Source organism: Budorcas taxicolor, chromosome 5 (assembly GCF_023091745.1).
Source record: "Budorcas taxicolor isolate Tak-1 chromosome 5, Takin1.1, whole genome shotgun sequence".
Classification (NCBI taxonomy): Eukaryota; Metazoa; Chordata; class Mammalia; order Artiodactyla; family Bovidae; genus Budorcas; species Budorcas taxicolor.
The window spans coordinates 156,319,297-156,342,845 of record NC_068914.1 but is presented as its reverse complement, the minus strand read 5'-3'; the positions used below and the strand labels follow the sequence as shown (position 1 = coordinate 156,342,845).

The following is a 23,549-nucleotide window of genomic DNA, read 5'->3' as shown; positions in this document are numbered from 1 at the left end:
CTTGGTCAGGGTGTCCGATCCGCGGTCGGAAAATGACATCTCAGACTCAGTGTACAGTTTCCAAATCAAAGGTGCCTTCTGAGGGCCATCCTACACTGAAGGTTGGCCATTCGGCACTGCAAAAAGTGATTAATTTCTTCTTTTTGACTTCCACACTGAGGTCATGAGCGCGCATTTTGACCTCCTTGAAATGATCAGTAATCAAGGATACAGGCGTGGGGCTAGAATGGCGTCGCCCCATCGTCCCTGGATCAATCAAATGTTGGTAAATTAACATAGACAAAACGGACAGCCAGCCAGACAGACAGACAGAAGGAATATACCTCCAGGAGTTCGGAGGCAAAACTGAAAGTAAAACCATGGCCTCTGGCCGTTCAGCGGGAGCGACCTGCTATCGCCTACAGAGAACAGGTCCCCTCCGAGGGGGTCGGGGACTTCTCTCAGCAACCCACACCGGCGACCCGTTGGCGTGTCCACCTAAGTCATATACCAGTTTCAGAAAATAGGCCTTATCAGAAACGAGGAAAAAGAAGAAAAAGGCTTACCAGCTGCAGATGGCCCTCCGGATCAGTCCTCCCGTGGAGCCGGTGGGAGATCCCGGATGAGCCCCCAAATGTTATGCCCAAGTCGCGAAATCTCCCAATGACCACCAGGGAGCCGACATCCGATGCAAAAGCAAGAGAGTCTTTGTTACCAAGCTCGAGCTGGGGCTCCCGTCGTTATCGACGCAGCGGCTATGGGAAGGAGCCCCGAGTTTTGGGTTACATTGCTTATATAGGGTATATTTGTGAAAAAGGGGATTTCCAGGCTGGAGGACATCTGATTGGTCACCCTCTTCCGAGGGGTTGTGTGTTGATTTCTGATTAGTTCTTATTACCTAGGCGAACCACAAATTCCTGAATGTAAAATCAGGAGATTTTGGTCCGAGGTCTGATTGGCTCGTGGGTAGTGGGGTGAGGTCGGGTGATTTCCAAAGTCTTTTTCCCAGAATCTCACAAAATGGAGTTCTCTTTTTGACAAAATGGAGTAGCTTAGGTTCTTCAGAACCATCAGAGAAGGGCTCTTGTCACTGAGAAACCAGGCCCCAACCTCAGAGAAGCAGTTTGGAGCTGGGCAGAGGGTTCAGGCATTATCAAATTCATTACAGCAATGAAGCCACTGCACAGGGAAGGGGTGGGCCAGGGTCACTCAGCAAGTCTGATGGGCTCAGACCCTGGTTCTCCCTTGGGCTCCGTTAGTGGTAGGATATTGGGGATAGCTGTGTGTCTCTTCCCTGGCTTGGCAAAGTCAAGAGACAGAGCTAGAATTCCTCCCAGAGCCCCTCCCTTCTCTGCCTGGGAGGGGCGTGACTGAAGGGTGGCTGCCTACTCAGGGCCTGAGTCCCTCTGCAGCTCCCTACCCCCCTGGCCCTGGTCTCTGCTTACAGGCCTCCTGACACAGGGAGCTTGCTGTCTGGCCCATCCATCCCAGGAGCAGCCCTTCCGCTACAAAGTACAGCCTCCTGCAAAGCTGCAGCCTGTCCCCCAACAGTGCCCCCAACAGGCCCAGGGGCTCCCTGCACTGCCAGAGAGGACAAGTTGATTCTTCCCTGGGCCTGCCTGCTCAATGACTGTCCCTCAATACCTGAGGACAGAGATCAGGCTGCTCCAAGACTATCTTGGGCTAAACACCCTCCCAGGAAGGATACTTCTGGTCCCTTCCCAACACTGACCCCTCATCAAAGACAGTGCTGAGAAGGGAATAGGAGGCCGAAGCCAAGCCTCTGCTTTGCTGCCCTGCCAGGGCCTGAGGCTCCTCTGGGGTAGGCAGAACATTCTCTAAGGTGGTCTCTATAGCTGAGGGCCCCTGACACCCCTGCCCAGGCCCCTTCACCTGCTCCATGGAGAGGCTCACATCTCCCTGGGGCCCAAACCAGCCTTGGTCAGCCCAGAGCATTTGCTGGCTTTTATTTTCTCTGCAGGGGGCTAGGATCTGTGCCCGGCAACTCAGTGATACAGTGGGGCCAGCAGCAGGCATAACACCTCTGCACATGGCTCAGAGCCTAGTTCTGCCGCCTCCTCGTGAGGAGCGGCTGCCAGCGGGCCAGCGGTCCAAACCCACAGTGGTGGGGGAAGGAGTCCAGCCCAGGATCCCTCCTGCTTCCCCCAGCATCTCCACAGGGTTAGGTCTGCAGAACAGTGCCCTCTGGAAGATCCCTTGGCACCCCTCCAGGGAGGTCCCTGGGAGGAAGTCCAGCCCTCTATGGCCCAGTCCCTTCAGTGGGGGCTTGGAGCCAGCCCCAGGGGGCCAAGCAGACTCTGGCCTCCTCTCTGAAGGCACCAGCGCTCACCATCAGCTACGCTTCTGCACTCTCCTTTTCCTCCCAACTGGCCGCCTCCTGGTCCCGTGAGCCCTGGCCCGTTCCAGGGCTATAACTCAGACTGTGATCTTGAGATCCGAGGGCCTTTTCGGATCTCTTTCCGCTTCTCTTCTTTCTTCCGGCGTTTCTCCTCTTCCCTCAGGGCCTTCTGGAAAGGGTCAGTGCTGGAGATGAACTGAGGGGAAAAGCAGAGAGGTCTATTAGGTCAGTTGGCAGCAAAGAGTGTGCTCTGAGCTAGGCTGCTGTGGGCTGTGGGTACAGGAAGGTCACTGAGACACAGGCCCTGGCCTTGAGGGAAGCCCACAGACATGGAGCTAGTAAATGGGCTCAGGGAAAACTGCTGAGTGGGTCTCAAAAGATTAAGCAGGCGCTTGCCAAGCCAACAGGGCGAGGGAAGAGGACATTCCAGGAAGAGGGACAGGTGCTGAACCTGCACAGCACATCTGAGAAACAAGTGACAGACTGCACTCGGGGTAAAAGGGACTGAGTGCCCAAGACCCAGCATGGGCCCCCAGAGCCTTTTGTGGGAGGGGGCAGTCAGCGAGTGTAAGACAACAGGGGTCCTACTGCTTGCGGACAAGCTGCAAGGTGTAGGCAAGGGAGTATATAGGAAGCAGCTGTATCAGAGGTTAAACTGCCAGACTTGGAAAGAGATGGAAAGAAGATGACAGTGATGCCCAGGCTTGTGGCTTCCCTAGTGGGTGCAGGGTGGTACCCAGTGAGAAGAAAGGAACATGGGGCATGCTGGGCGGGAGGAGGACAGGACTCCGGCCGGGGCAACCCCCAGGCCCTCAGCTCTTCCTCCCCGACTCTCCAGACCGGTTCATCTGAACCCAGGGCTTCTGTCGCACCTCCACAGTCCGTCACCCCTCAGATTTGCATCTCCCTATCTAAATGCCTGTCTGACACCTCCACACGTGTGCACATGTGCCCCGAACTCAGCATGGCTCCATCTCCCCAAAACCCAGTCCCCTTCCAGAGTCCGTGTCCTTGTGAAGAGCAGAGTCCCACATTCCAGTCAGCAAGTAGGGCAGAGACCAAGCATCGCCCCCACTCGCCCCCCAACTCCCCAGCCGCAGGTCCAAACCCCTCACAGTCCATTGCCAAGGTCTGGCCCATTTTAACCCCTAAGTCTCGAACCCATCTCTTCTGTCTCACCTATCATATCGCTAACCCCATCACCACCCCCCTACACCTCTCCTGATAAACCTCGGCACATCCCAGGGTCTCTCCACACCCACTTTGGTCCCTCTGAAGCCATTCTCCTCGCTGCAGTCAGATATTTTCAAAATGTAAATCGGACTCCTGCTGAAACACTTCCTTGACTCTCCACACAGCTCTATCTGCAGGCCCACCCTGCCCACCCCCCTTCCCGCCTCATTTCTGGCACCTGGGTTCCTTTGTGCCCACTTCCAGCCCTCTGTTCCCTGCTGTGCCCCAGTTCCAGAACGCTCTTCCCGGCCCCCACCCTCTTTGCCACAGTAGCTGCAGCTCAGCGGTTCCCATCCCTAGGGTGACTCCTGCCCTGACTTTCCCGGCTGGGGCTGTCTCCTCCAGTTCCTTCTCAGTGCTTCTCCCCTGCAACCACCTGCTTCTGTGACACCTGCTTCGTGCCTGCTGCCCCCACTGGATCACACTCTCCCCAAGGACAGGTGGATAGTGTGGGGTGCCGCTCACTGTGACACAAGCCCCCAGTGTGGTCTGATGGGCCGACAGGCAGCGCTTAGTATGTATTTTTTAAATGAATGAATGAATCATGTTAGAGTATGAAATACAGTAATATCCACAACTCAGATAACTCTGTTGGGAAATATGCCCCTTTTACTTGTTCATATGGTAAATCTGATGGTTGGTCAAGGCAGATGTTAAAAACAAACTAGGAGCTCCACCTTGTGGAGTAATCCACCTACTGTGTTAGACTGAACAAGTCTGGAAGATGGGATGAAGCCAAAGTGCAGCCCAGAGAGGGTAAATGATCTGCACAGGTCACACAGCTAGTCCCAGTTGGGACCAGCCCCCAAGCTTCCCAAGCTCCCTGCCCCGTGCTTCCCCGATCACACTGCCTCCTATCCCTACCAGTTACTTCAGATCCTCCTGGGAAGCAAGGAGGAGCCAGGAGACCCCTTGGGCCACAGAAGACCCCATCCTCTGGCTCTGGCTGGGGAAGGACCAGTCAAGAGATCCTGGCCCCTCCAGCCCCAGCAGGTTGGGTCAGCAGAGAAACAACACCTAGTCCTTTTCTGGCTCTCCTCCCAGCTGGGCCTGGCTAATGCCTACTTTAAATTCGGATGCTGACCTCCAGCGGGCCCTCCCTGCTGCCTGGCAACCCAGGATGTTGCCCTGGTCCACTCCCTGTCCTGCTCTCCTAGACAGACCTTCTCCTCGAGCCTCCATCTCTCCTCCCCTTCTCACTCGCAGACCGTGACCTCGCTTCCTGTTTCACAGAGAATGGAGATGCTAAGGAGACAGCTTCCGTGAGCCCCGGCCGCCACACCCATGGGCCCATGCTGCTGTGCCCACGCTGCTCTTCCAGGTGAGGCCAACCCTCCCCCAGGCAACAGCTCGCCTCTCTCTCCCTCCTCACCTCCTCAGGGATGAGGCTCCAGAGACTCTCCTACCCCTGCACCAGGGGCTCTTCCCCACCCCTGCCATGGGTGGGTCCCCTCAACATGCAAACGTGGTGTGGTCTCTCCCATCCGACTAAGATTTTCCCTGGAACCCATGCCCTCCTCCAGCTAGTCTCCCATTGGGTCTGCTCCCCTTGAAAACACATCTCTTTACAACAGGTAACAAGGATATACTGCACAGCACAGGGAATTACAGCCTCTGTCTTGTAATAACTTTTAATGGAGTAGAATCTGTAAAAATACTGAATCACTACACTGCACACCTGAAACATTAAAAACAAAAAAAAAAGAGTAACTTTTCAAAAGAGTCAGCTGTATTTGACAGGACGAGTCTACTTCCTTTCATTTCCTTCTCTTGAAACTCAGTCTTTTATCCCTACCACTCGACCAAAAGAGCTTTGACCCAGCTCTCTGAGGGCTGGTCTCCACGCCAAGTTCGGCAGCCGATTCTCAGCCCCACTTCCTGACCCTCCAGCGGTGTCCGACGGCATGTCCACTCTCTCCTTCCTGTCATGTGGCTTCAGGGAACCGATTCCCTCTTGGGTCTGCTATTGCTCCACTGACTGATCCCTCTTGGGGTGCTCTGTGAGCTCCTCCTCACTCTCCCATCTCTAACTGCAGGCACATCCCAGGCCTTGGTCCTCAGACCACCGCTCTACCTGCCCCGTCCCCCTGCCTCCTGGAGTGATGGGACATGGTCTGTCATCGGCACGACTCTCACATCTGTAGCTCTGGCTTTAATAAGCTCTCCCCCGAAATCTAGTCCTCCTCCTTGACATCAGTCAGGTCAAAATCAGTTACCTCCTTGACATCTTCATTCAGATGCCCATTAGGTCCAGAAACAAGGCACTGATCCCCAATCCAGCCCTCAACCTCGCCCCACCACTTTGCCCATCTCATGGAAAATAGCAACTCCATTCTTCCAAAATTGTCAAGTCATCCTTAATGCCTCTCTTTCACTCCATATTTGTTTCCTTAGTAAATTTTACTGGCTCTACCTTCAAAACAGAACCAAAATCTCACCACTCCCAACAGCCCCACTATTGTCCCCCTGGTTCAAGCCACTGTTAACTCCAAATGGACCAGCTGTTAACTCCAATGGACTGTTAACTCCAAACAGACCAGCACAGCGGTCTCCTCACCAGGATCTGTCTCCACCTTGGTCCTCACAGTATTTGCCATGTGGCTGCCAGGCTGACCCCTAAAAGAGCTAAGTCAGAGCCCCTCGCCCTGCTCCTCTGTGTCCCGGAGTAAACGCTAAAGCCCTGGAGAAGACCTGCAAGGATCTTATGACCTGGCCTACGACTCTGACCTCCCCTTCCCATGCTCCTGCCCTTCCAAATACGCTTCCAACTCAGGGCCTTTGCACTCGCTGCCCCTCCAGTCTGGAAAGTTCTTCCCCCAGAGACAGGGCTGGCTCGCTTGCTGCTTTCAGGTCTTTGCAGTTAGAACCTCCTGTGTCCAAGTCACATGAAACAGCAACGATATCCTCACCTTATCCCTGGAATTCCTTAACCACGTGCCTCTGCCTTTTCCTCCATCCCCCGTCTCCATCTACCATGTATTTTTTATTGCCCGTCTGTCTTCTCCAACCAGAATGCCTTTCCCAGGTGGGCAGAGCCAGAGGGCTTCTCTGGTGGCTGGGATTCAGCAGATGCTCACTAAACGCTGAATGAAGGCATGCGCTCTGCCTCTGAGCCTTCATGCAAGCCAGTCCCTCTCCCTGGAAGGTCTTCCCTGAGATGGTCCACCCGGCAACTCTTACTTGTCCCAGAGCCTTGGCCACCTGCTTCCACAGGTTTCCTCGCATGGGTCCCGTGGCTCATGATGCTTCCCTCTTCCACTGGGTCCAACGATCACGCTCGACTGGAACTGTGCTCCTCTGCTACCTTCCCCAGCAGTCTGTAAGCATCTGAACAGCAGGGAGAGGGCCAGCTCCCTCTGGATGGGGACAGAGGCCAGCCCAAAGCCTGATACAAGCTGGCTCTAGTATCGTAAGTAGGGGCCCTCCCAGAACACCCACTGGTATGGAGGCAGTGCATGGGGGGAGCTGAGTAAACCTGGGCTATTGCTGGCCTCCCCAAGTGGATACCTCAAAGAAACTGCCAGGATAGGCCCTGGGCCCCAGAGAACTTGATGGGGCTCTCCTATCTCACCTTGCCTACCCTGTCCAGCCCCCTGGGGCCCAGGAGGCCAAAACTGAGCCCAGCACGGACTTCATGGAAAGGAATTCTGGTCCCCCAGCCCATCCACCCCGCACCAGGCTGGGAGCCAGGCAGGACTCGGGTATTTGGGGTGGGGGCAGGGGCTGGCCTCCCAGGAGCCCTATAATGCAGGTTCCGTGAGGGGCCAGTGCTGTGTAATAGAGCACAAATGACCTTTAAGAAAAAAAAGGTCATCTCAAAACCTTGCTGGCGGAGGGGTCTACACTGGATACTGAAAAGTGAGTAAAATCTTGGGACTGGCCCCAGCTGATGAGAAGGGAAGTGTACTGCTTCTGTATGACTATATCCAAGCAGAGTGTATTACAATGACACTAAATCACAGCTCTCTGGAGCCTGTTCTCTCTGAGGTCTACCTCCTGTGGGAGAGGCATTCATCTCATGATCTGCAGGGCAAGGAGAGCCAGCATCGCAGCAGGAAAACATCTCCATGAGAGCCCGCGCTGGGAAAGGCAACCTGCCATGGCCTGGAGCCTGCCTGTGTGTCCCTGCTGGGTACACCAACAATCAGCCCTGCTGCTCTTGTCCAGGCTGTTTATCAGGGCTGTGGTGGCAGCAAGCCGCCGTGCAGGGTGTGTCATCTTGGTTTCACATGAAGGGGAGGCAGCTATGCTGGCGTGAAAAACCGTATCGCCCACTCCGTCACCTGAAGCAAAGCCACTAGCTAAACAGGGACCTTGAGTCAGAGGTTCCTCTACTCAGGAACTCCACTGATTTGTTCATCTGAATGAAGCGCTAATGGTGCTCTTAATCAAGCTGGCCTGACTGCTCTCCTTTGGAGGGCCTGCGTCAAAGGCCGGCCTTTGGTTGGCATCTCGGAACTCTGCCCTTGGCTGGTGTCTGGGAACCAGAATTCTGGGAGGGATTTCCATTACCCTGACTGATAAGAGTGGTGCCCTGCGCCTAAACCGTACAAAAGTGTGGTTTATGCCACAAACACGTGCTTCCCTTCTGGAGTGTGGAATTTTGGTATGTGTTAGGCAGAGGGTGCCTACGTGACCGGTCCCTGGTAAAAACTCTGGGTGCCGCCTCTTTAACAGGCTCTCCTAATAGACGGCTTCTCACACGTTTTCATAACCTGTGGCTGGGGGAATAAAGTGTGCCCTGTGTGACTCCACTGGGAGAGACACATCAAAGCTTGTGTCCAGGTTCCCTTAGACTTCACCCCAGGAGCCTTTTTACCTTTTTTACTGCTGATTTTATTGTGGATCCCTTGCATTGTAATAAATCAGAGCCTTGAGGACAACGACACACAGGAGTATTAACTCACAGGACTCAGTCCTCCCAGCAAATCACCAACCTGGGGGTGGGTTTCTATGGGCGGCAGCAGCCATCCAGCCCCAGGGATGATGCTGGGAGATCAACTGTCATAAAGTCCAGTAAGACAACAACCTGAATTAAAAGCCGTGACTCTTGCCTAGATGGTATTTCTAGCGGCCAGGCATGCTGTATTCTTACTGACTGTTGTCAGCGTCCTAGCCATCTGGTCTGGCAGATAAGCAGGCTGCAAACTGGCAGGTCACACACGGCCATCCCTCTCGGGGGCCATGATCTGTGGAAACAAACCATGGTTGACAACGGGACAGTCTGGGTCACTCGTTTAGATGCCCACAGCCAATTCCCTGATGAGACTGATCAGAATCAAACTGCCGATCGAGCCGACACCGCCCAGTTGACGGCACTGCCACCTATACGTGTCACTGTACTAGATATGGCGGTACACCCACCAGCACAGACTGACATGAAGCAGAGGACTCTGAAGCTCTGATTCAACCACCTAGAAACCCTGGATGGAACAGTATGGCCCAAGATCATCAGAATAATTACCACCTGGGGGACTTCCCTGGCAATCCAGTGGTTAAGACTCCATACTGCTACTGCAGCAGGCACGGGTTCAATCTCTGGTCAGGGAACAAAGATCTCACATGCTACACGGCACGGCCCCCCTTCTCCGAAAAAATAATAATGACCACTTGGCTAAGTACATTCCTTGCCAAGTCCCCTTGTAGTGGCCCATGTAGGCCAAGATGGGAAATAGATGTCTGTGAAAATTTTGCAAAAAATGCTCTTGTCCCACTCACTTCTAACCCTTTCAGATAAAAAGTCTAGGTGAAAGTAGGGAATAACTGGAGAAAAGTGAAATTATAGGTCCTGGGATGTGACATGTTGACTTTGCAGCAATATTCTAGGGAGGGACTGCCTTAGCCCCCAGGAGGCATGTGGAACAATTAATTCTCTTTGTCCCTTACAGCCAGCACTGCTGCCTGGCCAAACAATCCTAGGGTTCGTGCAAGCCAAGTGGCAGCTGCAGTTGAGTCAGACCAACTGTCCAGTGTGTCATTCTCAACCACGTGACAGGAAAATTCACATAGACGAGGTCACTGCTAAACTATTTGGTTCTGCCTGCTGCCATCAAAGGCAGCTTCCGAACTAACCCTGAGCAGACACACAGACCAGTACAACCTTGCTTCAATCCAACCTTGGTATGAATCCTTCCACCTGTCCGGATCCCTGATCGACCTTGGGTTATACCACACAGGGCAACTGAGGCAGCTGAACAACTCCATGATAACACTGCCCCCACTGTTTAGCTCAAACAATGCAATGGTGACCCAAATCAAGTGGGAGACAGTAGACCATGGAATGCCTCCCCAGTGCACATGAAGATGGCTTTGGGTCTACCTACTGGCCCCAGTATGAGGCTTCCCCGATGGCTCAGTGGTAAAGAATCTGCCTGCAACGCAGGAGACTCAGGAGATGCAGGTTCGATCCCTGAGTTGGAAAGATCCCCTGGAGAAGGAAATGGCAACCCACTCCAGTATTCCTGCCTGGAAAATCCTATGCTCAGAGGAGCCTGGCATGCTACCGTCTGTGGGGTCGCACAGAGCCAGACACAACTGAGCAACTGAACACACACACAGACTGGCCCTGGTAGCCACTAGCAGTGACACTGAAGATCAGCAGCTCAGTCTAAACTCTTGTGTGGGTGGTAAGAGGTAATAGATTGGTCTCATAAGACATCCTAATTTTCTAATATAAGTTCTACTGATCCCCCAGGACTTATCAGAGCTGGTTGAGTTCAGGACCCTGGAGCATATGGTTAAGATCAACACTGCACGTGGCCTCATCTTGCTAGTTACAGTCCTACTGACAGCAACCTGAGATGAACTAAACAAATGTGGTCCTAGTCTCTACTGATCAGACTATGATGTGGAATAAGGCATTCATGTAGAAATGTTAGTTAAGCCAAGACACACAGGGCTGGTGGATGGACTGGTGTGTGTGGTGGTGGTGGGAGTGTGTATGGAATCCTCTCTATGGCCCTGAGCATCCCTGCATTCTTGTTGGGTACACCTGACCCCTCTGTACCTGAGCTATTTCTCAGGTCGTGCTTACAAAAAGTTATCTTGAAGGATGAGGTACTGTCTGCCTACAAACAAAGACCACGTTTGCTTCTGTTTAACTACAAAGGTGGTGGATTTCCCAAGCTTGATGTTTCTCAACTTGATACAAACCCACTGGCATCTGTCTGGACCCTTCTGCTTCACCTCTCTCCACCAACCAAGACTTGGGAAATAAGGCAAACCCGCATGACCAGGTTAACAGCAAGTGCTTTCGCTGTAATGAACTCTGATGTCTCTAACCTGTCAGCATCCATGAAACAGTAGCAAAATCCTAGACCTTCAGCAGTAACCCCCCGACACTTGGGGAGAGCTTGTCTTTTGCGGAGGCTAGTCCTCCAGCCCTTCCTGCCCAGCCACTCTGACCCCACCCTCCCCTCTGCTGTCTGTCCTGCTCCCCCTGTGGCCTCCAGCCCTCAGAGCCCACTTCAGCTCTAGGATGAGAACACGTGCAGAAATGTGGGACAGAAAGCTGGCTGGGTGCTCAGAGGCTCAAGGGCAGAGAAGCAGGGCCTGACCTCCCATGGCTTCCCTACCATTCACCTGGCGTGAACAGTGCCTACCGTGCCCTGGGATGGATGTCCTCATAGCCCCTCACTACCCCCATAGCTGAGGTTCACCTCGCATGGACAGAGAGGAAGCTGAGACTAAGACAGGGCCAGCAGCTTGCCCAAAGGTACCAGTGAGTGAGAGGTAGGTTACACCCAGACCCAGGCACTTCCGGCTCCAAGTCCAAAGCCCTCACACTCCACTCTAGGTGCTGCAGCTCCTGCTGGCCCTGGCCTCCCAGGGCCCTGCAGACGCAGTACAGACAGGGCCACAGGCCCCAGCAGCTCACCTCTGTGTGGTCTACTTTAAATGGGTTCTGGAAGTCAGAGTGTTTCTCGCTGATCCCCAGCTCCTGGGCCATCTGTGGATGAGGAAAAGCTAGTCATCCTCTGCCTTCTCCCGCATCTTGCTCACCCGCAGGCCATTCCCTCCAAGGCTGGGATGGATGTGGGTCAGGTGATGACCCCCAGGTACCAAGATCAACACAGAAGCCCTTCAAATGGCACCTCAAAGTGGCCCGGAGGCTTATCAGAGAAAATGCAACCAAGGGTTGACATTCAAGCCCCACTGAAGGAGGCTTATGGTGCAACCACATAGTGGGCTCCCGGACCTCCTCCGCCCCAGTCCTTACCAGGTCGAGGATGGGTGAGTGGGGGCCCTGGTCAAAGACGCCCGACTGGCTGCAGAAGCTGATGCCCCAGCGGATGAGGAGGTTCCAGTTGGAGTTGTGGTCAAAGTAGTGGTGCACGATCCTTGGGAAGCGCAGCACCACGTCGCCGAAGAAGGCTGTGTTCTCCACCACTTGGGAGAAAGCTGGCAAGAGGACTCTGGTGAGTGGCTGGCAGAGATGGCCCTCTGCAGCCTCCTGGCCAGCCCTACACACCCTCCAGAGGACAGCGACAAGCCCACTAACCAGAGAAGGGAACAGTGCCTGTGGCACACAGGCTGCTGACCACATGTGCAGTGAGTACTGAGGGAGTCATGTCACCAAATCATCAAAACCACCTTCAGAGAGACATGTGGCTGTAATTCCCATTTCACACATGGGAAACTGAAGCTGACAGCTAGTGAGCAGCAAACCTGGGCTGCAAACCCGCATCTGTCTGACTCCAAAGGACATGCTTCTTCCCCCATACCTTGCAGCTCAGAACACTCGTTTGCCGTGGAGACCAGAGAGGGGTGCCATTGCACAGATGGAGGCATTTGCATCCCATGAGGCTTTGCTCCTAACCTCCCCAACTTGGTACCATAATGTCCAGAGCTGGGCTCTGGTGTTAACTAGTGTCTGTGAGGGGTCAGTTCTATTAGGATGGCCAGGGAACACATCAGGGCTTGTTTTCTTTTTAGTAAATGTTCAATTTTATTTTAAATGCTTAAGTTCTTATTTTGAAATAATTTTAGACTTACATAATACACCACAAAATTCCTTCACTCGGCTTCCTCTAATATTATCATATTTATATAACCATTGTACAAACCATCTAAGACAGGAAATTAACATCAGTACAATACTATTAACTAATCCCTAGACCTTATTTGATTTTGGTCAGTTTTTCCACCAATATCTTTTAGTCAACAGATCAGTTTGAGTTTAGTGTCTATTACAGTGGCAGGTTCCCCTGACCCAAGCTAGCGTGAAGAATACTAACTATACACCCGGCCCTGGTTGCGGCGGGGAGGCCTATTTGAGTGACCCCCCCATAGATAAGGCCCACGTCCTTACCAGCACTGGCCAGACCACACAAAGAGATAAGGGAACTCCTCCAAAGATATGCCAGGCTGGGTCTGATCCCAGTGGGGCAGGGATCTCTGGGCCTCAGAACAATCCTGAATCACAAAGAACTCAGGAATTCGCTAGGTTTATAGGTAAGAGCCAGGCAAACCACCTGTCCTCTTTCCCTTGGAAACTGGAGTTGATGGTGCCTTCCTCAGTTACAGTGGAGATCAGAGATGGTATCTGCCCAGCATTCAATATGTAAAGGCTACTTCTGTCCTCAGACAGTGTGACCTAACATACTTTATTGTTAGAATGTAACCAGTTAATGGGGAGAAATTACCACTGGAGAGAAATTCCTGGAAGAGGAGATGAAGGGATATAGAATATTCTTTTATTTATGTTGGTCCCACCTTGTCTCGAAAAGGATTTAAGGAGGTCAAGGCTTTTAGAACAGCAGTAAAGAGTGCTGGTAACTGCTCCCATGGACCAGTCACTTCAACAGACCTCAGTTTTTTTTCTTCTATAAATGGGAACAACCCTTGCCATCTCTACCAGAAGGGTCAAGGTGGTGAAGGCAAGGAGTGCGGGACTGGAAGTGGGCACAGGCTCCTCCCTGATTCCCCTCCCCCAAGCACAGGACAGCACTACATATTGTATGTGTGTCAGGGATACAGAACCTGGCTCTGAAACGAGACCAGAACACTCGGAGAATCTTATACTGAGTGCCCAACCACCCAAGAGACTCCATGAAGGTGCTGCAAGAGGGCATTCCCAGAGAGGAAAAGAAGAGTGACAAGAACAAGAGGGAAGGAGCAGCTGGAGAAGATCAAGGTTGCAGGGGGGGAAGACCATACCATCCTTCAGTTTCTCGTCCTGGGGGAAGGGCCCATCTGGGAGCACACCTGCAGCAGTGAGCACTGTCCGGGAGTCCTCCAGCACCTGAGGGAAGCCCGCCTGGGCTGAGTGGCTTTGCCAAGGTCTTCCCAGACCAGCCCCAGCCCTGTTTACTGAGGCCCTACTTCAAATCTTCTGTGGGTTCGCTTCCCCTTCACTGAACACCATCCCCGTAGGGAACTCCTACTCATCCATCAGTGTCCAGATCAAAGACCAGGCCTGCCATGAGCTGCCCCCTGCCTGCGTGCACCTTAAAGAGCCCCTTGAGCATGACATCCAGGATCTTGTACTGCTGGTGGACATCGTTCAGCTGTGCTAGGTTTTTCAGTGCCAAGAGCTGTTCCCTCCGCTTCACCTCAAACATCTTCTTGTCTGAGCATCATTAAGTTAAGGAGCTGGCACCAACTCTCCTGCCTGGACAATCCAGTGGTCCTGATCCAGAGGGCCCATTCCTGGCCAGCAAGTCTCTGCAAGGGGCATAGATGTGCATGGCTAGGACTTCCCAGCGAATGAATAAGCTGTCTGAGAAGCATATGAATCCCGCAACATATCATTATTTCACAGAGGATTCCACACCCAACAGCCTGAATACAACCATCAGGACCTGGCTCCTGCCCCCCGCCCTCCCCTCCCTGTGGTCTTTCCACCATCTCCCACAACCCTTCACTGTTCCCAGAACCTCTGCTCCTCTGCTCACACTGTACACTCTGCCTAGGATGCCCTCCCACCCTTCTCTATGAGTTTCCACTCTTTCAAGACCCGGTTTTTTAGTAGGTAGCCCAAAATGCCAGGATTTGGTCTCCGCCCAGGGTCTCACACAGAAAGTGCTAGGTACATGTGAAATCCTCAGGGTCCTCAGGGTCCTGAAATATATGCCTCGCCTTCTCAATCTGTATGGGAAAACTGAGGCTCAGAAGAGAACTGACTTGATCAAGATCTGGTTAGAGCACATTACTTTTTCTCCCCGATTTCTACTGGTTGACGGGGGCGGGTCCTGCTTTACCCTGGAATCCCCCAAGCAACTGTGGATATAGAGAGACCTCATTTATAGATCCCTCTAAAATACCTCCAACCCCAAAGGATACATATCTCCAGGCTCGGGTCCAGGGAGGTCCTCAGGGTGTCTGTGACTCCTGTTCCAGACAATAGCAGGACAGACAGGGAGGTCAGGAACTGAAGAAGGTCCATATCCAAGACTCTGGAGCTAAAAGAGCAACCCAGTGAAAGAAGGTGAGATCCAGAGCTTAGTGTTATATAAAACAGAAAGTGAACTGAAAAGCAACTTCCCCTGACATGACACAGCCTCCAAACACCGGGAAGCCAGCTTTCGGGATCCCTGAAGCCCCAGTCCCTAGCCCAGGGCCAGGGACCAAGAGACACATGGTGAAGACATGCGATAATGGGAGGAAGAAAGATAAATGTCAGCACAGCAGGGATGCTCAGAGAACAGGTCTGGAACCCTGCACTGGAGCCCTGGCTGTGCCTGACTTCAGGACCTAAAGAAGGCAAACTGCTCAGCCTCTCTGAGCTTCATCTTCCTCACTGCAAAATGAGGATAAGGAGGTCATCTCCCTGTTGCAGAGACAGAGACCTGGGTGAGGCACTGTGCCTGAGGAAGGAGGGTCAACATCATTCCCCCTCAGGTCCCCCTCCCTGGCCTTCCAGGAGGCCCAGGCAGTCAAAACGTGAAACTTGTAGGCTTTCCTGCTTTTCCTGACTGCTGTCATCAGAAGGGAAGAAGGGGTGCGGGGTGGGAAGGGAGGCAAGGCAGCTTTGGGGTAAGATGGCTGTTACTCTCCTAGGAACCACAGGCACCACAAGCAAAACCTGTTCCTATTTAGGCAACATTCCCCAACTATTTACTGAGTGACTTTCATGTTCTGGAGCCAGGAATACAGCAGGAACAACATTCCCTGCACAATGGCACTTCTATCTCTAGTAGGGTTAAGAGACAACCAACAAAGTTGTAAAACAAGCACAGAAGGATAAGAGGGAGTCAGCAAAGTGTGATATTAAAAACAGCAGTCAGAGGAAGCATCTACAATGTGGAGATAAATGCACAGAAAAATGAGATGACTGCCCAATCACTTATATATCACTCACAGATTTTCCAGTTAAACTAAGAGTCTTAATGAACAGGCTATCTCAGAACTGGCCATTGTTCTACCGGGACACCTGCCCCAGGGGAGAGATGCTCAGTTATTGTCAGTGACCTCTCACAGAGGTCAACCGGAGAACCAACTCTATCCCGTGCAGATCAGACAACTGAAACCCAGAGAATGTGAGGAAATAGTTCAAGCTCACCCAGAGCCCTACGTTCCACCGTCATACTCCAGACTCAAGGGAACCAAACCCTGGTTAAGGCGAAACTTGGGAGTCAGGGAATATCAGATGGCCGGTAATGACTGAAGCGGGGAAGAAGTGGGAAATGAGAGAGGTGACCTGGTGGTGGGTTCTGAGCGGGCCACTCGGGCTTGCAGACCAAGGATGCCACCCGTGCCTTTAGAGCTCCTAGAGGAGAGTCTTTCCAATGAGGTCCGCGAATCTCACACCCCACCCCCTGCAGCCAGTTCTGGGCCCTCGGTCCCTCCCCCCGCCCTCCAAAGGGGTCTGCTTGCCCACGGCCCTCACCCCACCTACCGGGCCTGGCGGGCGGGGGGGGGGGCAGGAGTCAGGCGGCAACCGACTCGAGGGTCTACTAGGCGACCAGCAGAGCCGTGGATTCTCATAACATGCCCGCTAACAGCAGCACAGGGACCGCCGATTACTGGCCCCGCCCACCGTGCCACTCCTGACCAACGAGCGCAGGCCGCGACGGCCGCTCCTTGACCTCACTTCCGGCCCCGCCCAGTAGGCGGAGGCATCTGCCCGCCTGAGGTCCGTGGGATTCCGGTCCCGCCCACCTTGTCGCGTGTTAAGATCGGTTTGGAGAAAACAGCGCGAAAGGGCGCATCAGCACACTGACGCCGTGATCCCTTCCGGACGGTCTTTCTAGCGCCCTCCCTGAAACTTTTGTCAGCTGAGTGTTTTTCAAACTGCATTTGTCAAAATCAGTTTAGTGGGTCGTGACTAACCCCTTTTTCTAAGTAATGTGCAATGCGGAGGTGGGACATCCCCTGCTCGCCGCTTCGATCCACGAAACTCTAAACCAAGCTCGTTGGTTCTTCCCTGGTCTATGATTTTGTACAGCATCAGTACAGACCCGAGGAGAGCTCCGAAACCGGGTACAACTCGGTATCCTTGTCTTTTGAAGTAAAACGCTGACTCTAGCGTTAATGATTGCGAAAGGTGAAGATGTAGAAACAAACAGCTGTTGGACTGCTACGTCACTTCAGTCGTGTCCGACTCTGTGCGACCCCATAGACAGCAGCCCACCAAGCTCCCCCGTCCCTGGGATTCTCCAGGCAAGAACACGAGTGGGTTGCCATTTCCTTCGATGCATGAAAGTGAAAGTGAAGTCGCTCAGTCGTGACCGACTCTTAGCGACCCCATGGACTGCAGCCTACCAGGCTCCTCTGTCCATGGGATTTTCCAGGCAAGAGTACTGGAGTGGGATGCCATTGCCTTCTGGAACTGGTAACAGTTTAGACTATAATTCTGCCACATAGCAGAATCACCGAACTCTCAGTTCCCTAGAAGATATAAAGGTCTGACACACATTTCTAAATTGTTTTTATAGGAAGCAGACCACCACCCCCACCCCACCAAATGAAAACTGCTGCCCACAAGAACCACAGGCCATTGACTAGCTGAAACCAGAAAATTGATGATACTTGAAACTTCATCTTGATGCCAACTGATCTGAGAACTGTCCATGGATCATGCCCCGCCCCTTTAAGACTATAAAATTCCTCACTACCCCCTTCCAGGGTGAATCACACAGTCTTGAGGGCATTAGCCCAGTGTGGCCCTTTTTGCCTGGCAAAACAATTAAAGCTACTCTTTTCTACTTTACCCAAAACTCTGTCTCCGAGTTTCTATTACTATTTGGCACCAATGAACAGTGGCTGAGTTTCCATGAGAGCCCTGGCAGACAGTCAGTAAGGGAGCTGACACTCTGGCTGAGCTGAGTGCAGAACAGGAGTGGGAAGTTGTGGAGAGCAGACATTGGAAGAACTTCACACATAGGTGCACAAATACACGCTCCAAGGAGAGCCAGGAGTGAAAGGCGCACAGGGGACCTGCTTCAGCCAGGAAGGAGATGAGCTGGAACAGCTTTCTTTAGTTAAGAAGGCTGAGAAAGTTCTGACCTGCTCACTTTCCTTGCCTGGAAATTGTACCTCTCTCCACTTTGACTTGAGGTAAAACAGCAGATAAACTGATCCCAGAGCACCTGGATCACAGCAGCACCAAACATGTGGCCTCTCTCTGCCTCTCCTGCCCCAAAGATGGCCTGACTGATGTCTTCAACTGAGGCGACCAGCTGGTGTAACAAGAACAAGTCCGCCCCCTCTCTCCCTGAGGAAGCCACCCATCCTGGCTGAGGAACCAGCTGGAGGGAGCCCAGGTAAGTGCAAAGTGACATATTTTTGGAGAGCCCACACAGGCATCTGAGTGTTTCACTTTATTTACTGATCCTGTTCCAGTGACGGAGTAAATGGCCCCAGATGAACGGCTGCAGTTGTCATACATTTCCCCCAAACCACTGTGCCCTGACTTTGTCTTCTCCGGGTCTCAGTTCTGCTTCTAGGCATCCGGCCGGAGGGTCAGTCTCTGATGTGGGACAGGGATACAGACACCCCTCCCAGGCAGCTGGCAACAACCATGAGAGGAGAACAGCAAGAAGGTGGGGCCAACCATGGGAGAACCATGCTTCTCGTGCCCAAAAGGGCAAAAATAGACAAGAGCAGAGGTGCTCCTGAGAATAATGGGATGGACTCTAAATTTGGGACCTGAATACCTGAGCTCAGTAATCACTATACATCAAGGAGGGAACTGTTCCATGGAAAGGGGAAGGAGAGTCCGTGAAGAGGCACCTCCAGCACACGCAACTCCAGACCAAGTGTCTCTGGAGCACCGGAGCAACCCCTCAGAGGGTGGGTGACCACTGCCACAGCCCCTGGCTTTCTCAGGGACCTTCCAGACACCCAGCACCCTCCCCCAAGTTACACTCAGGGCAGCATCTGTGCCAACTGGGCTTGAGCAACTTTCTCCAAAGCTCCTGGGGAAGGGGTCACTCCCTCTGAGTTTGGTGACATGACTTTGGAGATGGTAAAATCTGGGGTCAAATCCTGATGCTATCAGTGTGGATCCGGGCGTGTCATTTAACCTCTCTGATCTAAGTTACTACTGTATTAACACCCCTAGCTATTGTGAGGATTTGATACAGTGCATGTAACATGACTGGTCCTTGGTAGGAACTTAACAAACAGAACAAGTCATTGTCACTGCTCCCACTGTTAATCATTCTCACTGACCCCTGCTTGCCTAAGAGGACAGGACTGTAGACAGAGCGCCTCTCTACTCGGAAGCATGATGCCATGGCCTCCTGTGGCCTGGGTGACCATGTACAGGCCAAAGTTCCAAGATGACAGAAAGGATACAGCATGTCCTGTAGGGCTGGCTGGGCCAGGGAGGCCCTGGGGGAGAGGCTCTCCAAGGAGGCCTGCAGGGTCTGGGCCACACTGTGGTCAGTCAGGAGGCCCATGCTCTGGACCTGGAGAAAAAAGAGGGTAAGAAAGACAGGCTTTCTCAGTGCCCACTCCACACAGGCCCTCTCTGCCCTCCACCCCCTGCACTCCTGACCTCCCATTGGCTGTTGTGTTTAGAGCTCCCCCTTCCCACCCCGCCCCAAGAGAAGATGGTATAGAGGGTTTGGCCTCCCAGTGGCTAAATGGCATCCCCTCCCCACTCACCTGCAGGAAGAAGCCATGCAGAGCCTGGAGTGTGGAGCCAGGGAGGGTAGAGAGGTCGGTCGAAGCTGCGCCTTGCAGAACGTGACCCACCTCCTGAGAGAGGATGCTGCTGCTCTGGAACCGCACAAACTGGGCCAGGGAGAGAAGCCAAGCATGCAGTGACTCGGCATCTCCTCCATTCACAAACATTTCCTGTGTCCCTGCCATGCCCAGCACTGGGCTGTGGACACAGATTTGAAGCACACGGAACTCTGCCTTCAAGGAGCTCAGCACTGGTACGCACAGGTGGGGTTGTGTCTTGGGACAGTGAAGTCACGAGGACTGCAAGGCGGAGAGCTGGCCCTGCTGGCCCTGCAGCCCTGCCTCTCACACTGGACTGCGTGTGGCCCACCCCCGCCCGCCACCCTGTGCTCGTACACCTGCTGATCTCACCTCAGTGCCCGCGATACTTTCCCTTCTCCTTATCAATTAATCCTCCAAGGCTCGGCCAAAGTGTTACCTTCACTACTGAGTGGTCTCTTAACTTTATTAAAGATAATATAGGCATTAACTCTCCCTCCCTATGCTAAAGCCTTTGAGTGCGTGGATCACAACTAGCTGTGGAAAATTCTGAAAGAGATGGGAATACCAGATCACCTTAACCTGCCTCCTGAGAAATCTGTATGCAGGTCAAGAAGCAAGAGTTAGAACAGGACATGGAACAACAGACTGGTTCTAAATTGGGTAAGGAGTGCATCAAGGCTGTATACTGTCACCCTGTCTATTTATTTAACTTATACGTAGAGTACATCATGAGAAATGCCAGGCTGGATGAAGCACAAGCTGGAATCAAGATTGCCGGGAGAAATATCAATCACCTCAGATATGCAGATGATACCAACCTTATGGCAGAAAGCAAAGAGGAACAAAAGAGCCTCTTAATGAAAGTGAAAGAGGAGAGTGAAAAAGCTGGTTTAAAACCCAACATTCAAAAAACTAAGATCATGGCATCCGGTCCCATCACTTCATGGCAAATAGATAAGGAAACAATGGAAACAGTGACAGACTTTATTTTCTTGGTCTCCAAAATCACTGCAGATGGTGACTGCAGCCATGAAATTAAATGACACTTGCTCCTTGGAAGAAAAGCTATGACCAACCTGGATAGCATACTAAAAAGCAGAGACATTACTTTGCCAACAAAGGTCTGTCTAGTCAAAGCTCTGGTTTTTCCAGTAGTCATATATGGATGTGAGAGTTGGACCATAAATGTTGAGCACCGAAGAATGACGATTTTGAACTGTGGTGTTGGAGAAGACTCTTGAGAGTCCCTTGGACTGCAAGGAGATCCAAACCAGTCCATCCTAAAGGAGATCAATCCTGAATATTCATCGGAAAGGACTTATACTGAAGCTGAAGCTCCAGTACTTTGGGCACCTGACGCGAAGAACTGACTCATTGGAAAAGACCCTGATGCTGGGAAAGATTGGAGGCAGGAGGAAAAGGGGACAACAGAGGACAAGATGGTTGGATGGCATCACTGACTCAATGGACATGAGTTTGAGCAAGCTCTGGGAGATGGTGAAGAACAGGGAAGACTGGCATACTGCTGTCCATGGGGTAGCAAAGAATCAGGCACAACTGAGTGACTGACAACAACAGGTATTAACTGTCCCTCCCAGCTGTGGCAGAAACACTTACTCTTTTATTGGGACTTCCCTGTTGGCTCACTGATAAGAATCTGCCTGCCGACGCAGGGGACACAGGTTCAATCACTGGTCTGGGAAGAATCCACACGCTGCGGAGCAACTAAGCCTGTGTGCCACAGCTACTAAGCCACCACTCTAGAGCCCCCGAGGCGCAACTACTGAATCCTATGTGCCTAGAGCCTGTGCTGTCCTCTGCAACAAGAGAAGTCACCGCCATGAGAAGCCCATGCACTACAAGGAAGGGTAGCCCTGCTCACTGCAACTAGAGTAAGCCCAGCAGCAATGAAGACCCAGCGCAACAGCAACAAAAAATTTACTTTCTCTGGGTTCCTACACCAACCATTGAGTTACTCATTGATCTGTTTCACTATCATTCACGGGCTCCCTGCCTTATTGTTTATTCAGTAGATACCTACTGTGTTCTAGGCACTTAGCATTATCTTCTACTCTTCCATTAATAACAACGTATTTTAAGTCTTAGTTTCCTTGTCTATCTCCTTCTCTAGACTGAGGGACCCTTAAGAAAGAACAGTTGGCTCACTGACATCTTTGGTAGCTAGCACAGGATCTGGCATGTGGTGGGCAGGCTCTGGTCAATGTTTCATTAGTGCGTGAATAAGAAAGAATGCCCAGGTCTTCTGGGCTAAGATGTGGGCAATTAGAGGAATCCTCTAAGCAGGTTTCTTATAGGGTGAAGGCCCACCCAGCCCCTCTATGCTTCTTGGAGGATGACATTCTTCAGACCACAAGACATCCATTCTATACTTACCAGGGTCATAAGTCTCAAGATTTCAGGTTTGAGGAAGGAATTCTCTCCAGCTTCCAAGAGAGTAAACATCAAGAACCGATTCCAGGGCTGGCAGGCCACATGGAGGGCTACAGGAAACACCAGTTACTGTGTTGTTAATGCTGCTTTTCCAAAGGCCATGGAACACTGATAAAGAAAACTTTCTCCTATTGGCTCAAAACCGGGTTGCTCCACTAGAGGCAGGGCCCTGGACAAGCTGACTCCAGGGGTTTCTTTTTTTCCTGGGCTTCTATCCACCCATGCTGCCTGGCACAGGGAGACCATATATCCCATTATATGTGGGAGGAGCTCTGCCATGCAAGAGCTATGTGGGGCAACTGCTTGACATCCCTCAACCTGTGTCCTCATCTGTATGATGGACATAGCAGTGCCCTTGCAGTATTGTTAAAAAGAATTAAACAAGATGAATGTGAATCACGGAGCTCCCTGGTGGCCTGGTGGTTAGGATTCTGGGCTTTCACTGCCATGACTCAGGTTCAATCCCTGGTTAGGGAACTGACATCCCACAAGCCAAAAAAACAGAAGAGTGTGAATCACAGAACACAGAATGGGAGTTTGGGGTAGGAGGGTGTCACGGCAGGTGCTGGCTCCCTCCAACCACCCCCATGGGAACATCAGAGAAGGGTGAGGGTTTGTACCGACATGTGGGCTCCGGGCATGCACGTAGTCAAGCAAGGCCTCCAGGCAGCCGACACAGGCATGGGACAACAGAGGGTCCTTCTGCAAAAAACCAACAAAACCCAAAGATGTACACATCAGATTTCACTATCAATGGATTTTGCTGCCAATCAAGAAAAAACATTTGGTTTTCAAAACAATTGGATTTCAGGATTTCAGATTGGGGATTGTGGCTCTGTAGAAAATCAAGACGTTTGTTGGTTTCATCTCTCACTCACACACACATCACAGTGTGTATACTGATGATTTACCAGCATTTGACAGACTGTTTTGTTCCAGAGAAGAGTGGGCCCTGGGGCCCCTCAAGCGATTCCCAAATTACAGATGCTGTAAGAGCCACGCAGTTTATCTAAGTCAGCCTGGGTAGGTTTTTTTGTTAAAGCAGAACCTTTTACCAAACAAAATTTTATGCTCTAATAAGCACATGAAAAGACCTTATCATCATTAGTCATTAAGGAAATGCAAATTAAAATCACCTTGAGATAACACCACATGCTCACCAATAGCTGTGACTGACAATAAATACTAAGTATTAGCAAAAATGTGAAGCAACTAGAACTCTCGTGCACTCCTGATGGGAAGGCGAAATGGTACAGCCGCTTTGGAAAATAGTTTGATGGTTTCTTATAGACATATGCTTACCATATGTTGTAGGCAGAATTTTAAGATGGTCCCATGACCTTTGCTCCTAGATGTTACTCCTGTGATTAGGTTACATTATATGGCAAAAGGGAGATTGTTTGGGTTGGTC

The 23,549-nt window shown here is 52.0% G+C and overlaps 2 protein-coding genes across 3 annotated transcripts in view; both read right to left on the bottom strand.

Annotated features, from left to right (window-relative positions):
* Nucleotides 1-201: 201 nt before the first annotated feature.
* Nucleotides 202-16,482, bottom strand: CCDC134 (coiled-coil domain containing 134). Of its 2 annotated transcripts, XR_008199353.1 has the most exons (8): nucleotides 16,410-16,482; nucleotides 14,855-14,973; nucleotides 14,020-14,141; nucleotides 13,730-13,814; nucleotides 11,790-11,971; nucleotides 11,448-11,519; nucleotides 2,330-2,534; nucleotides 202-734 (listed from the first exon to the last, which is right to left on the bottom strand). XR_008199353.1 is itself a non-coding variant. In XM_052639899.1 (7 exons), exons 2-7 carry the CDS (start codon nucleotides 14,955-14,957, stop codon nucleotides 2,409-2,411), a joined length of 690 nt encoding a protein of 229 aa, XP_052495859.1. In that variant the 5' UTR covers nucleotides 14,958-14,973; nucleotides 16,410-16,482; the 3' UTR covers nucleotides 746-2,408. The 2 variants fall into 2 exon arrangements, 1 of the variants encoding a protein (XP_052495859.1); XM_052639899.1 differs by lacking the exon at nucleotides 202-734 and having other exon boundaries at nucleotides 746-2,534.
* A 1,899-nt stretch (nucleotides 16,483-18,381) lies between these two features.
* Nucleotides 18,382-23,549, bottom strand: part of MEI1 (meiotic double-stranded break formation protein 1) — a 55,525-nt gene continuing 50,357 nt past the window's right edge. The window contains exons 27-31 of the mRNA XM_052640266.1: nucleotides 22,759-22,840; nucleotides 22,082-22,188; nucleotides 19,625-19,753; nucleotides 19,313-19,425; nucleotides 18,382-18,521 (exon numbers count right to left, since the gene is read on the bottom strand). Of these exons, the coding sequence (XP_052496226.1) occupies nucleotides 18,476-18,521; nucleotides 19,313-19,425; nucleotides 19,625-19,753; nucleotides 22,082-22,188; nucleotides 22,759-22,840 (477 nt within the window). The 3' untranslated portion in view covers nucleotides 18,382-18,475. The remainder of the gene's footprint in view (nucleotides 18,522-19,312; nucleotides 19,426-19,624; nucleotides 19,754-22,081; nucleotides 22,189-22,758; nucleotides 22,841-23,549) is intronic.